We start from the raw sequence: 15,091 nt of genomic DNA, 5'->3' as shown, positions 1-15,091 counted from the left end.
AGTATACATAAAACACACAATAAATCCAATACAAAAATAGAGATATAACAGAGAAAAAGAAATAAAGATATCAATATAAATATAGAAGTACTAATATACATGATTTCCAGAATTCTGTCACTGACCATCTCCTCCAGGATGGTGAGTTTCATGCCAACTTCCTGAGGAGTTTATTCAGTCTCAGTTTTACAATAAAATACAATAAAAATGTGTATGTAGTGGCAAAACATTTAAAAATAGAAATGTATATTTAGGTTTAAATTTAGTCCCTTTTCATTTTCATTTACATGTTTCCACATAAAAATGAAATTTGTCCTCAGGACCCACAACATACATGACAATATCTCATCATTAAGAATAACTGAATTTTCATTGCAATAATACCAATAAATAAATAAAATAAAAATAAATTAAAGTTTTACCCCATGGGGTAACAGGTTTGGTTTGTGGCATCTGGCATATGGAAAATCTTTAAACTAGTGTCGAAAACTCGTTCCCTGATATAGACACTGTATTATGGAACTCTAGCACCTATATTATGTGTTAACATAGGTGCTGCAAAACAGTTGCAATGCAAATGTTGCACTGAAAAAGAGTTTCAGAATCTATTTATATTGAGTATTCTTTTTCCTCTTTGGTGGAATAAGTATTTTACCTACTTAGAAAGTAAAAGTAGCTATAAATGTACATAGTAATGGTGTTGTTGTATCCTTAGGAGCTCTGCCTTCTGTCTTTTTTCAGTGCTAACAAGTCCAAACCATATAATGTAGCAGGTTTCACCATCTTGTAAACCTTCCATTTCCCTCTTGCCAAGAGCCACTCTACTCCTTCCAGTCTGAAGCTTGGATACATCAGGAATGCCATTTGGTGTAAATCATCATCGCTGTGGTACAGCCAGTAAATAAAATAAAATAAATAAATAGATAAAGATCTCAGTAAAAACCTCAAAAAATGTAAGACGACAAACCCCCAATCCATCAGTTTTTAAATGCCTGTCCTCTGTAGCATTTTGAGCATTCTGGCTAACAACAGACCATACAGAACATACAGAACATACACCAAAAAGTTCTCCTGATAGCCCATGCTACCCTTTTCAGGGATGCTGGTTTTATCTTGCTCGGTTAGGAGTGTTGGCTATTCATCAAATAATCACAATGTGATATGAGGTAGCCATCTGAATATGTGTGAGCACATGCGGCCGACTTCCAGCGCCTCTAAATGTAAGCCAGAAGAAGCCAATACACTGTAGAACTGCCAAATCTGTCCTGCATTTTGAGCTTGCAAAATGCAGGACAATTTCTCTTTCGAATCATCTCAAATGGGTTTGCAATTTGGATCAGGTAGTCAAGTACAAATTCTTTAATCGTGTGCCTTCCTTTAGCGACGTCTGATGTGATGAAGCCTTAATACATCAGCCAAGCTCCTCATTTATTGAAATAACTGTAACAGTTTTCACAAAGTCAGCTACAGCACCAAACCTCTACTTCCTCAGAGCCAGAAGTCCCTTTAGCACCCACTCTGAAACTGTCAGATTGGATAGTCATCCATTAAGAAGACTGATCCATGTACCGCGGGTGCTGGTCAGGCTTGCTGAGCTGGGGGGGGTTGAAGAGGGAGTGGTGCTGATGGTTATTTCTGGAGGATATATCAGTAAGTGCCCCTTGCAGGACAGGGTGCTGGAGAGTGACATGGCAAGTGTTGAATCCAAGTGAGGACGAATGCACACACACATACACACAAGCACGCTACACACTTTTGCCCCTTCTCACCCTGCTGAGCTCCCACCCTCTGACACAGCATTCCAGCGTGAGCAGATGAAAGCCAGCCACCCTCTGTCTCCTCATGGGTGGAGTGACGGAAAGCAGTGAGATACCTATTGATACTCACAGAGTGTGAGGAACTGAAGAAGGGGAGAGCAGCATATACACCACCACACAGGCACACAGCAGGCTGTGAGCTGAGAGCAGGAATGGTAGCTGAGGAGATTGTGGTGTCTCTCTCAGGAGGAGCCCCGTGGGGTTTCAGACTCCAGGGAGGAGCTGAGCAGCAAAAACCTCTACAGGTGGCCAAGGTACAGTAGATCTGATATATGTGTATGCATGCAGTATGTTGCAGTCAAGTTTGCTGCCAAGGTAGTAATGTGAGTAGACGATTTGATGGAGATTGCAGCTGTTAACTGTAGGCTCAGCCCTCAGCGAGTCTTGTGGTTTGTAATCTGACCTGAAATACGAATAAATGAATCAGCTGCACTAGAGTCACTAGAGATTTTACTTTCTGGTTCTTGTAGGTGTTTTTAGGATTTTGAATAGCTAAATTACATCTGGCTTGAAACTGTTTCACTGTGCTGTCCTTATGTTATTCAAATTAAATAAAACTGAACTAAAACTAGGAGCAAAAATACATTTCAGTTAACTGGAATTAACACAAAATCTAAACAAAACAAACTAAAACTATTCCATGTACTTACAAAACTAACATCTTACATTTCAGCCTTCATCAATTTAGTGAAGTTTTTCCAATATAACTTACATGAATTGATTGTGATTGTGAGTCCATGTTTGTATTTTTTTGAAAATATGAAACTTTGCCTCTAACAAATAGCATTACTGTGACATAATAATAAAAAAAACTGCAGTATAAAAGCGGCATCTAACAAAATATTTAAATAAATAAATATTAAATAAATTCACCTATCCAGAAACTAAACTAATATACTTGCTATTTTACATTTACTTGTTCTTGCCTAGAAAGGCAAGAATGACTTCCTTGATGGGCAAATTCATTTAAAAATGATTTTAATTTTTTAATTAATTAATGAGTGAGTGTAATCTTATATAAACTTCTGAATAAAAGTAATGTCCCTTCAAGTTCACACAGTTTTGACAGTTCAGGATTTTTCCTGGCTCCAAACTGGCTTTTGGGGAAGGAGGATTACCTGTCCGTATGAATGATTGTAAAAAAAAAAAAAACTTTATTGAAATATATGAATGCATTTTCCTTTTGCTTCTAGTCATTTTACAAAGAAACAAAACTAGTTAAAAAATGTAATAATTGCATTACAATACTTGACAGAGGGGAAGGGAATTCTGGCCACTGTTCCTGACACTCGTTTGGCTGTGGCCCAGTTCACTTTGTGCCTCACCTGTTTTGAGTGAATTAGTGGGTCAGTGAGCAGCGTGAACACATGTTTGGGGTTTGACTCGAGTTCCATCCCTGGATTTCTTTGAAACAGGTTCGTATGTCATCCATGTATATGAGTACACGTCCGGCTATTGTGAACACACCTACAACAGGTAATGAACTTGTTTCATATTTCTCACTGTCACATATTTGTGTGACACATTAATCCATCTTTAAGCCTAAGAGATTTTTTTTCTGGCTGGGTTTCTCTAAAGGCTTTTTGCATCTCTGTTTTTTTTGATGACAGTCCAGAATGTGCTCTCTAATGGGAAAAGCTATTCTGGAAAGCAGGAATGTGGACTCGCTCACACTGAAAGTCCATCATTCACCCACGAGCAGCCAAAATGTCTGATTCAGAAACGTGCTTCTTTTCATTAAAGACTTTCAAGTGGAAAAGGGAGTTTGATGGGAGGTTGATCAGTGATGAGTGTGTGCTTTAGTCTGTTGGTGTGTGTTTATGTGTGGTTGGGCATACCTCAGATAAGCCCAGTTGGGAATGGAGAGGACCAGAGGATCAGAATAGCTCATCTAAGAGGAGCTGGAAGCTGAGCATGGAAAAAGGACGACCTCTTGGTCACATAAAAAAATACAGGCACACACACAAACACACACATTTTCTTTCCTTTTTAATTAATTCTACTTTTGCATGTCTGTATGTGTGTTTGTGTTTTATCCATAATAGTAGCATCTGTCTTTCCCCCATTTGTGTAAGAATGTGGGAGATTTTTCTGCAAGGTTTTATTTCGGGTATGTGGGCGACATATGATGAATGACAGGCATGCCCCATGGTCCAGACTGGTGAAGCAGCTGTTCAAACCCCCTCTTTCATGATGCTCACTTGAGCTGTGTGTGTACATGTGTGTGTACATTGGCTGGAGATAAATAGCTTGTCCTTGCTTTGCTTGTATGACGACAGAGTTGGATTATTGGGTCAGGAGATACTGATAAAGGCAAAGCAGGCACTTGAACACAATTAACATTTTTACCATCAGCAGCGATAAAGTATGTGTATCAGTGTGTTTATGTGAGGCTACAGATTGGATAGCTTTATCCTTTTCTCTTAGAGGTAATTATAATCTATCAGGCAAGAATAGTCGCCTTTCCATCTATACAATCTATCACTCCCGCAGTAGCGTCTACCCCCCAGCAGACATATTTCCTGAAGGATCCTATGACCTCATCTCTTAGTGACCTTCAGCAACAGCTGCATGACTTCACAAGTTAATTCCGATGCAGGGACGATAATGACTGCCGCTAAAGGAGAGCTGCATGTTGCAGAATGTTTTTGGTCACTTTTATATAGTCAGACATAAAAAAATAAGCTAACAAATACTTGACAGCGTTTCTGTGCCTGTGCAGGAGCAATCAAAGATTTTTATTAGGAAAAACTATATAGTATCATACTAAGGCACGACTGTGCAGGGACCTCAACCACGTCACCATGTTTTGTTAGAACCAGACTGATATATAGTTTACCAATACCAAGTTTGGTATTAATGGCTGATATTAGCCTATCAGAGATATCACTATCCGTGTAAATGCTGTTCAGTATGTACTGATAAAAAATCCTATTTAAAAACACAATCAAACAGAAGAAGACGTACAAGATCATTTCACTTTAAAGTTCTTGTATAAAATACATTATGCATAGTAGTCCCCTCAAAAAAAACGAAATAGTTACACTTAAACTTAGACGACTTGGTTTAAACAAGTAAAAAAGCTCTTTTCAGCCAAATTCAGTGTCCTCCAGTGAAGAAAATGTTGAGATGGAGGAGGTGGATTACACTTCTAATGAAACTTCAAGCTCTAAGTTTTTATGAAAGAAATCTGGATTATAGCTCTAAATTCTATGAAACACAGCTTCAGATTAAACTCTATTTTAAAAGCATGAGAGAAGACGATATAAAGGCAGGAATCTGTGCAACAATAACATTAAGACGATATACTGCCCACTATAGATCTCCCTCAAGTAATGGAAAAGAAAGCATAAAAATATTATTTTAGACAAACTTTATTAGAAAACTGTTTTTTGTGGGCAACATTGTGGGATGTCTTACTTACATCTTACTCTGGGATACTCGGTTGAGTATTGTAAATATCCATGCTAGTGGCAGCATATTCAAGGCTTAGCCAGTGGAAGGAATCAGGGTTCAGTGACCTGCTCTGTGTCAAATATAATGTAATAGGTAACAACAGGTTGATGATATAGATCATTTTAGAGCAGTTTCACACCTAAAAGGTCAAATAACTAATAAAGTGTAAAAGATGATGCAAAGCAGAGCCTGAAATGATCAAACAACGTGCCCGCTCTGCCTTTACATGGGCACAAATATAAATGATTCACTCACCTTTTTTCTTCTCTACAGGTACGCAGGCGTAGCAAAGCATGCCGAGCCGGACTGAAGGAACATGATGAGCTGGTGGCCATTGGTGATCAAGCCTGTGCAGAGCTCAGTCATGCTGAGGCCATGAGCCTCATAGATAAACAGAGCAACACACTAATGCTCAGAGTCAAAAGGTCAGAGCAGGGACACTCACATACAGTAAACAACAGTCTTGCTGTCATATCGTACCAACTGTATTTTCACACCTTGACATCCCTGTGATTTTAGGGCCCCTTCTGGCTTGCAGTGCTCATCTTACTCTGGTTGCTCTGCATCCCCCCGATCCTCCATGAGGGTCCTGTCTCCTACTGCAGACTCCAACAGCTTCTCCATCCTCTCCTCTGTCGAGATACCCCAGGGTATTACCTCCCCTCCAGACAGTGAGGCTTATTATGGAGAAACAGACAGTGACGCAGACACAAACTCGCGCACACACCGCCGGCATCGTCGCACACCTCCTCACGCACGCTCACCTTCACGCTACGACAGACAAGAAGAGGAGGAGACCTCAGAGATGAGTGGGTAAGAGATGGAGAGCAGACGTTCCACCCCTTTAATCATTCTTCCCAGAAATTTAACATATTTAAAAGAAGTTTGACTAAAAAGTAATATTTTAAACTTTTTATTAGTGTTTAGAAGTGGAGCTCCAGCAGCAAATTGCTAAAAACCCTTGAAAACTCGGCATCCTGTCGTATTTTAATAACATTTTTAGGGCGACACATTATATATTATTGGATTATATGGATTAAAGTCTAAGATGTATACAGTTAGCTAACCCACTATGAAAGTCTTTCACTTTCTAATCTCGATAATAAATTTGATTAGCTTTGTTCCATCCTGTTTTTTTTTTACAAGCTATGAGAGTGCTACAGATGCAGGCGTTACCTCGCAGGCGATGTGGGATGGCCAGTGTGCTGCTGGTGTTCCTCGCAGAGAGCTCATCTATCAGCCTCGCCAGACAGAGTGGACCACTCCTACACACACACCCCACTCGCTGACTCCTCACACGATCACCCCGACTCCCGATCAGGGGTTGGTGGAAGCAGAAGAAGAAGGAGACAGTGGCTTCCAGGAGGCAGGGGGCTGCAATGGGCTTGCCTGCCCACCCCTAGTGTCTCCAGAAAGGGCGAAAGAGGCTCTAATGTTAGTGTCTGGGAAACATCTGGTGCCTATGGTGGGACCACAGCAGATGCCTGTAAATGATGAACTCTCCACAACCTACATGGACAAAGCACGGCAAGCCAGTGAGTATATATTTTTATTTAAATCTATATCATTTCAAGTACTTTTTTAATCAGTTCCAGTTAAAGAATTGAAAAAAAGAAGTTAACTTAAGGTTTGATTATGTGTACAAAAAGTGGGATTTTGGGCATTTGTTGTTATGACGTAAACAAAGAATCACATTGATGCTGAAAATTATCCATAATTGACATCAGAGTGCTAATACCTGAAGGCATGCTGTGTATGTGAATGGCACTTCTTCTCATTAAAATTCTAACCAGCAGCTTTTGGTCTCCGTTGTAATATCGTGTAGCTGTTGCTAAACTTCTTTTAAGTTTCACGACAATCCACCAGTGTCACCGGTGTCCTGGTAAAGCAGCTATTTCAGTCGCTACCACTGTGTTTTTGCATTTTAACTACAACTCCTAAGATTCTTTCTGGTGTGTCTAAAAAGGCTCCAACTGCAGTTAGCTTGTAGTCTTAAATCACCCTCTGGTGGACATTTCTTGGAACTGAAGTGTATATTGACAGGCTGGTGGTGATGGGGTGAGATAAACCAGATACTCATGAGGTATTCCACCTCCCCTCTTCCCCTCTTCTGTCCCCTGAAACAGCAGCATATCCCCACTGTAAGTATGCTGAGCATTTGCCCCGATGGGTGTATTTATAACTATTCAAACCTCTGATTGACGGACTAGATGTGTGATTATGTGTGTATATGAAAGTCACACAGATGTGTTTTTACTTGTATCAGTAAATTCAGTAAATTCTCTGTGATTCTGTTCATCAGATAATAATTGGCGGTTCAGTCGTGAATTGCACTTTTAAAAACATATTTTAAATTCTGAAATTCTGTGTTCCACCCAAACCTTTCCACCCTGATCTTCTCACAGCCCACAATGAAATATTTTCTTTTTAGAGTTTTGACTCATTCATGCTCCATTAATAGCACTGCTTTCTACCTGAATGACGCTATTCCATTTTAGTTTTCTATGACCACCAAGCTAAAAAAAAAAAAAAGTAGGTAAAAAAATAAAAAATAAAAATGACATCTTGTTTTTAGATCCAATTGCCTTTTAATGAAAATATGAAAGGCAAATTCAAGCTAAATTACAATGAAAATTAAAATTTTAGGTATTTTATGTACTTTAAAAAATTTAAATGGCTTTCTGGGGTTTAATTGGAATCCACACTTTGTGAATCATTAGTTAAATTACAAGAAAAGAAAAAAGTGTCATTTTATCCCATTGCTAGGCATCAGCTTCTGTGAGCATAAATGAGTTGTGGAATTAAGGCGAGGATGCTGTGGGTGCACAAAAGCTACAGGCACATTTTATCCCATTGCTTGGTGGTTCCTAGGCAACATGATGATGTCACGGATATCCGATGAAGATAAAAATTTCCCCCTGTGCCAATCTGATGTTACTGTCAGCTAACTGGCACAGTTTGTGGGATAGTGAGCTTCTGCCAGGCAATCTTTAACCTGAGTTTTGCTCTGTATTTCTATGCAGCACTCACCTCAGGTCTTGTGGTACTCTCGTAGCAACAATCTGATCATGGAAGCTCTTTGCTTCATCCTTGATCCTGCTTGTAGTTTCTTTTTGTATAGAGCCGTCACACAGCGCGCTCTGTGCTAGAAAATCCAAACTCTCCAAGTTACTTGAGAGTGTCCTCAATCTACTGAGCAGCTTGTTAGTCATTTTGAATGTTCATCCTCTGCTTACCAATATTTCCACAATACGCTGGATTTGACGTCTCACTTTAAGTTAATCAATTCCATGTTCTCATGACTTGTGTCTCCTTCCAGAAACTTTCTGAAGCAGCATATGAAGCATTAGGAGGGCAGTGGCACTGAAACTGCAGTACTCAGCTGCAGATATATAGTACATCCCAAATACACATCGGTATAGATTACATTTATTGGGGACTCTAGATTGATTCATAGCAGAATGCAACTATTGCTCTGCTGGGATGTTAAGATGAGAACGTGTTTAACTGTTCCTCACATCGTTCTTTAGTCGGTCTAGCTAACCTATCATTTCAACAAGGCAATAAGGATGATAGCTGATTAAACCTAATAGCTATGTAGTGACTGAGTTCAGATTTAATATGAGCAAACATTGCAGAAATGAAAGATCTGTCATCCAGTTCAAGAGGCCCTAGACCTGAATGACTTTGGTGTATGGTGAGGCCTTTGCTATAGGACGAATCATGACTGTGGCGTCCAGAGATCTGCCCTTTCTCATGTTACACACACACACACACACACACACACACACACACACACACACACACACACAGCCATTGGTTTTAGGTATGGGATTATTAGCTCTAAAGAGTTATGCGTCTGTGTGTGCAGTGTTAGTCAGGTGTGAGGTGTCAGCAGGAGAGAACAGCACATCAGCAAAGAGTTATGACCACGCTTTTCTTTGTAACCTATATTTGGCTTTATGAACTCATATACACGTACACACACACATTGACACTGGTGTCTAAATATCCTCTGGTGATGGGGTCTTCCTGTCCTTGTGTGTGTGTTTGTGTGTGCGCGTCTGTGACAGAGACCAGACAGGTGTTTGATGCCTGTCACACCGACAGGAATAGAGGGCTGACATCATGTGTTGGTTTGGTGCTAGAGAGAGACAAAGGTCTTTACATGGGCTGTGCCCTGAGAGAAGGGCTGGTAGACACAGACTAAACGGCTCCCCACTCACAGCAGACTTGGACACTGTTAGGGTGTGTGTGGGAGGGTCTGAGGGTGGTCAAGGACAAGCGTGCATTCACACTCATGAGATGAGGGACCTCACATCTTCTGCAGGTTCAGATGTAGGTGGACAGACAGTCCCACGGACTGTGTACGCAGGTAAGATCAATGACACCCTTTGAAGTAGACATAAGCTACTATAGAAGCATTGGAAGACATATCACTTTGGAGTGAAATGTTTGTTTTTTTATTTTCAGATCAAGAAGAATTACCAAATTTCTGAGTCATGTAAGCAGACTTGACTGATTATGCTGAAACGACTGAAAATGTTAACTCTGTGCCATTCTGCGCTGTAAAGACAATTTAAACCAGCTCATGCAGTTGTGCTTTATCTGAACAGTGTATATTCCTTATTGTGGGACTTGATGCAAATAATAAATGGTACAAAAGTTACAAATTATTAATAGATATTTTTTAATGCTGCATACTGTTGGCATGGCTTTATGAATGGCAAAGGATACCAGCATTGTGGACCAGACTGAAACAAACAGCTACCTAATGGTTATTTATTATTATTATTTCTTTCCTTCATGGTCCCCTGATGCTGAACCCTAATAGCTTTGGTGACCCTCTGACTTTTCTTCTCGCAGTGCCAGCAAATTGTCTTTTGTTAGGATGGAATGCCATAAAATGTGATACAGACTGTGCAGTAGCACCTTGTGGTGTAATTTATCTCATTTTTTCAAGATTTAAAGTGTAATTCACAGTATCTGAAATGACATATGGAGTAACAGGAGAGCAGACACATAACATGAGGATAGGACAACAGTGTTTCCTCTTTTCATGTTGTAATGACATATTATTAGTATTTGGGGTGTGGGCTTTTGGCTTATGATGCGCTTCAGTTATTGCATTTAAGGGTAACAAATAGGAGGAAGAGTGAAGAGCCTTTGCATGTGTAACCACTACTTACTTTTAGATTGTTCTTTGTTTCGTCTCTTCTTTAAAACCTAAAATTTTTAGGCTTTTGTTCTGTTGTTTACTGTTGCAGTATTGCTAAGAAATGGTAAGTATGTTATAGTTATTGTTAAATGTTAGGAAATTAAACAATAGGTTGCTGACTATATTTTAAAGTGCTGGAGTAGTGCATTTTCATTATTACTTTTAACATAATACACAACGTTGTGTGTGCCAGGGTCAGTCATCAGTCATCAGTCTACAGTTATGTCAGTAGCATATTTACGTGAGGTGAGCCAGACACTAAGACGAACAAATAGCATAGCACTAAGCAGGGATACACAAATGTGCACATGCAGTTTCTCCACACAGTTCCCATCACTTCCATCACTTCAACTATTTTGCTTTGGATTGCATTAACCTAAAACTATCATTTACTATTACTTTAACTTTAACCTTAAAACTAGCCTTCTACCTAAAATGCTGTAATTACAGGGCCAAGCTTTTGCCATGAAAACGTGACCGGGTAAATGTCCCTCACAAAAATCCATGACGCACACAGGCACAGTCAAGGATTTGTGCAGGAGAGACACTGTGATTTAACCTTCCTGGACTATGTGACTCAGCTCTGGAGAGCAGCAGGAATTCTTTGTTCCAAATCCACAACACTCACTCCTGTCTGTCACTGTTCATCGCAGCTCCTCACTGTGATAATGCTGTATTAATCAGCCACTACTCACGCTATCACATTGTTACGTTTCCTGTACTTGTCGCCTGTGTCTTTTTTTGTATTCGTCAAAAATCTCATTGCTGCTTCTCCCCTCTGTTTCCGCTCTCTTTCAGTTGATTTATTTCTGTACTCTTCTTGTCTTGCAGAGTTACAGCGCGGGGAGAGTTTGGTGGAAAAACAGGTGAAGGAAGCTCGTACTAAATGCCGCTCCATTGCGTCTCTGCTCACTGATGCTCCCAACCCCAACTCGAAAGGGGTGCTTATGTTCAAGAAACGCCGACAGAGAGCCAAAAAGTACACACTCACCTGCTTTGGCAAAGCTGAGGGAGATAGAGGAGGGGACACAGAAGGGGAGACAGGAGGAGAGACTGAGGAAGAAGGAGGAAGTTCCATTCTAAGTGGCTCAGAATTTGAGGAAGAGGGATTCTCGGGATCATTTGACCCTACGTGGGACACTGGTTATCTGGACCTGCTGGACAGAAGGAGCTCTGCCTGCCCATCGGCCACACCGACTTCTCCAACAACCAATCAGGGTGCAGAACTGGACATCTCTGCATATCAGACCCCAGGACGTGTGACTTCTGCAAATCTAAGGCCAGGTTTGGAAGGATCACGACTGGAGAGCTCAGCCTATCAAGAATCAAGCAGCCTCACAAAGAAACCAAACAGCAACCACCCCCCTTCACACATGTCTCCACCAGCTGTGGTTCTGACCAATGGGGGGTCAGCAGTTGTCAGTCGGGCTAGTGTTGTGCTGAGCATGCCCTCACAGACACCCCTCCAAAGTCAAAATGGCAACCCTGATCCTTCTCCTAATCATAGTCCCAACCCAATCATAGACTCACACAATAACTCCAGCTTCACTCCTAACCCTGCAGTTCTGAACCGCACGGCGAGGCCTTTCAACTCTGGCTCCACCCCTTCTCGTGCGTCTGTGACCTCTGTGATGTTTCGGCCTCCCCAGCCCAAGCCCACGCCCATAACAATGGTATCCAAACCTGTGGCCGCTGTCTCCACAATGAATATCCCAACTTTTCACCCTCCATCAGATGCAAGGAGAGCAGTGTCTAGCACATCTTTGTATATCCCGCCAAGAAATAGCACCAGCAACACTTCACCCTCTGTTACCTCTCCCCCGCCAGCCCTCTCACCTCCCTCCTCCCTGTCTTCTGCATCTTTTGCGCAGCCTCCTGCACACACATTTTCTCCACAGCCTACAGTGCATGCTTCCCCTTCCATCCCATTTTCTCCCTCTGCAGGTTCTCTGCCATGTGCCTCACCAGCTCAAACCTTTTCCCCTCTGGCTCCACCGTCATATCTCTCTCCCCCTGCTTTTGCTAATCAACCCCCCTCCAACTGCTTTTCAGCTCCCCCCATCTCCCCACCTCACCCCCAAAATTTTAATCAGACCTCTTTCCATGCCCAATACACCCCACCACCTCCTCCTCCTACTGCACCCCAGCCTCCTCCTTCTCCATCTTTCCATACCTACAATAACTTGACAGATGCTACATCACCTGCCCAGGCTCCTGTCAATGATTCCCCGGTGACACGTGAGCAACGCATCTCAGTCCCAGCGTCTCGCACTGGTATCCTGCAAGATGCCCGTCGTCGTAGCAACAAGAAGCCAATGTTCAACTCAGTCCAGAACAGAGATGTCTCTCCAAACCCGGACTTGCTGTCAATGGTCCAAAACATGGATGACCGCTTTGAGAGAACCCCGGCTGGTGAATCTGGAGTTACACCTAGTGGGGAGGCTGGGCATGAATCAGGCCCTGAAGAGGACTGGCTGAGGCTGGGGGCAGAGGCCTGCAACTTTATGCAGGCACAGCGTGGATCCAGAGCACCCCCTGTAGCCCCCAAACCACAGACCCCTCAAGTGCCACAGCTGGCAGGGAAAGGAGGCCAGCTGTTTGCTCGGAGACAGAACAGGATGGATCGGTACATTGTAGAGCGATCTCCATCTGTTGCTGCTGCCCCTTACTCTCCTGCTCAGACAAGGGACCCCTCACCCACACCTTCCCTCCCTGCCACATGGAAGTACTCATCCAATATCCGTGCTCCACCTCCCATCAACTACAACCCTCTCCTATCTCCCTCCTGTCCTCCTAAGGCACAGAAGAAACCCGAGATCACGAAATCTAGGGCAGCTGGACCTAAGGGGCAGAAAGCAGGCCTCAAGCCTGTGGACATCATGAGCCACCAGCCCTACCAGCTCAACTCTTCTTTGTTCAGCTATGGAAGTGGGGCTCTCCAAGACACCTCCACCCATCAGCAGCATAGAGAACTAACAGGTGGTCCTCAGAAAACAGCACGAGTCTGTGAGGTCAAACGCTTCTCCACACCTCCACCGACAGCCACAGGGCCCACCCTCAAAGTTATTGCACCTCGATCAGCTACGACACTTGGGGAACCCCTCCGACGCTCTGATATCATGTCTCCTCCACCCAGTGAAGGTGCCAAACCCTTCCAGTGCTATTCACCTCCGAGCCAGCCTCAGTGGGCCACCTCCCTGCTGTCTCCCCCACCGCCTCCTGCACCTACCACCCCACTCCCTAAGCTACCTACCTTCTCCTCTGCTCATGCTTCTCCTACCTTTTCCCAGTCCTCCAGTGCTGCACAGGCTAACAGGCAGATTAAGAGTGCTCCAAATCTAAGTCCACTACAGCCTGCTCACCCCCCTCAGCTGGCCTCCAGCAGCACTCAACCCAGCAGGGTCCCCAGGCCTAGGTTCAGCACTTCCAACCTGGGTCTGCAGCCTTGCGTCTGGCGTCCCAGTTCCACCACGCACTGAAAAGAAGCCGCACTGGACAAAATGAATAAGGGCTCTATAGGAACACAGAGCAATATTTTTTTAAACATGCATTTTTAGTGTTGTAATATTGTTTTTTAAAGCTGCAGTTAAGGGCTGGTGATAAAAATCACAACATCTGCTTGGATTGGCCATGCTTGTAGAAAATTTGACCATTTAATCACTTTCATTTATTCATCTCAAGTATTTGGTTATATACTAATTAAAAGAAACTATGTTCTGAACAATAAAAGTAGAGTTGGAACGTGTGGAAGATTTAAGAATTGAAAATCAACTACGGGCTAGAAAGGCTGAAAGAAAGAAGTTGGAGTAAACTGCAATAAGTTCTGTAAATTAAAACATAAAAAACTGAAGAATAGAGGATGTGTAACGATAAAACTGTTGTGACAGAAATGTCAGATGGGAAAGGATGAAAAGGAAACACAGGAAGCGTAGAATGAAGTGACACGATGAAAAGATGTCTGACGTGTGTAAAAAGTGCAGCTTTGACACTCTGTAAACAAACCTGTTGCTATCCTATTAGATATCCTGCTTTACAGACAGGAAGTAGCTCCTGTTACTCTCGCTCTGATAAATATATTCTAAGAATTTGTGTTCAGTGATTGTGTTTTTGTAGTTTCACTCTGCAGCAGTGTGCATGTGTGTGTGTGTGCTTTGTTTGCTGTAGTTTTCCAGGGAAATGCTTTTTACAGTAGATTTGATTTCTCATCAGTTGATATGAAACAAGAGAGCGATAACACGTCTGTTTAGCTTTGATTCTTTCCCACAGAGACATGCGGCTGAATAAAAATAGACGTGACTCACCTCAGCTGTCATTCGGTTTCTCCCTGTGTCCCTCGCGTCACCACCCACTCCCACACTGGTGCCCCTTATCTCCTCCACCCATCACTTTTTCCAATTTTTTCCTCTTCTGTGAGCATTTATTGATCCTTCCAGCAGCACAGCTGTTCTCTAAGGTTTCACGCAGCGTTGACGCCAGGTATTAAAACAGCAGTATTGGCTTTGAGAAAGTGGTTTCCGTAGTAGTTTAAACTTCCACCACAGGGGGGCACAGTAAGATTTGTCATGCAAACATGTTTCACCACAACAGTTTATGTCTCTTC

The 15,091-nt window shown here is 42.4% G+C and overlaps 1 protein-coding gene across 2 annotated transcripts; it reads left to right on the top strand.

Annotated features, from left to right (window-relative positions):
* Positions 1-1,628: 1,628 nt before the first annotated feature.
* synpo2lb (synaptopodin 2-like b) lies at positions 1,629-14,796 on the top strand. Of its 2 annotated transcripts, XM_040039223.1 has the most exons (5): positions 1,629-2,071; positions 5,547-5,698; positions 5,793-6,086; positions 6,420-6,808; positions 11,323-14,796. In XM_040039223.1, the coding sequence occupies exons 1-5, from the start codon at positions 1,970-1,972 to the stop codon at positions 13,968-13,970; spliced, it is 3,585 nt and encodes a 1,194-aa protein (XP_039895157.1). In that variant the 5' UTR covers positions 1,629-1,969; the 3' UTR covers positions 13,971-14,796. The 2 variants fall into 2 exon arrangements, with proteins under 2 accessions (XP_039895157.1, XP_039895158.1); XM_040039224.1 differs by lacking the exons at positions 1,629-2,071; positions 5,547-5,698; positions 5,793-6,086; positions 6,420-6,808 and adding an exon at positions 7,943-9,648.
* The last annotated feature ends 295 nt before the right edge of the window (positions 14,797-15,091 follow it).

The sequence above is a fragment of the Simochromis diagramma genome, unplaced genomic scaffold (genome assembly GCF_900408965.1).
Source record: "Simochromis diagramma unplaced genomic scaffold, fSimDia1.1 OVJJ01000402.1, whole genome shotgun sequence".
Taxonomy (NCBI): Eukaryota; Metazoa; Chordata; class Actinopteri; order Cichliformes; family Cichlidae; genus Simochromis; species Simochromis diagramma.
This window is presented reverse-complemented; position numbering and strand designations above follow the sequence as displayed.

What these genes read in the sequence shown, in the direction of transcription:
- synpo2lb (XM_040039223.1), top strand. Translation starts at nt 1,970, where the DNA reads ATGGTAGCTGAGGAGATTGTGGTGTCTCTCTCAGGAGGAGCCCCGTGG. An exon ending in CTAATGCTCAGAGTCAAAAG is followed by an intron (nt 5,699 to 5,792) that starts GTCAGAGCAGGG and finishes CTGTGATTTTAG; the next exon opens with GGCCCCTTCTGGCTTGCAGT. An exon ending in GGACAAAGCACGGCAAGCCA is followed by an intron (nt 6,809 to 11,322) that starts GTGAGTATATAT and finishes CTTGTCTTGCAG; the next exon opens with AGTTACAGCGCGGGGAGAGT.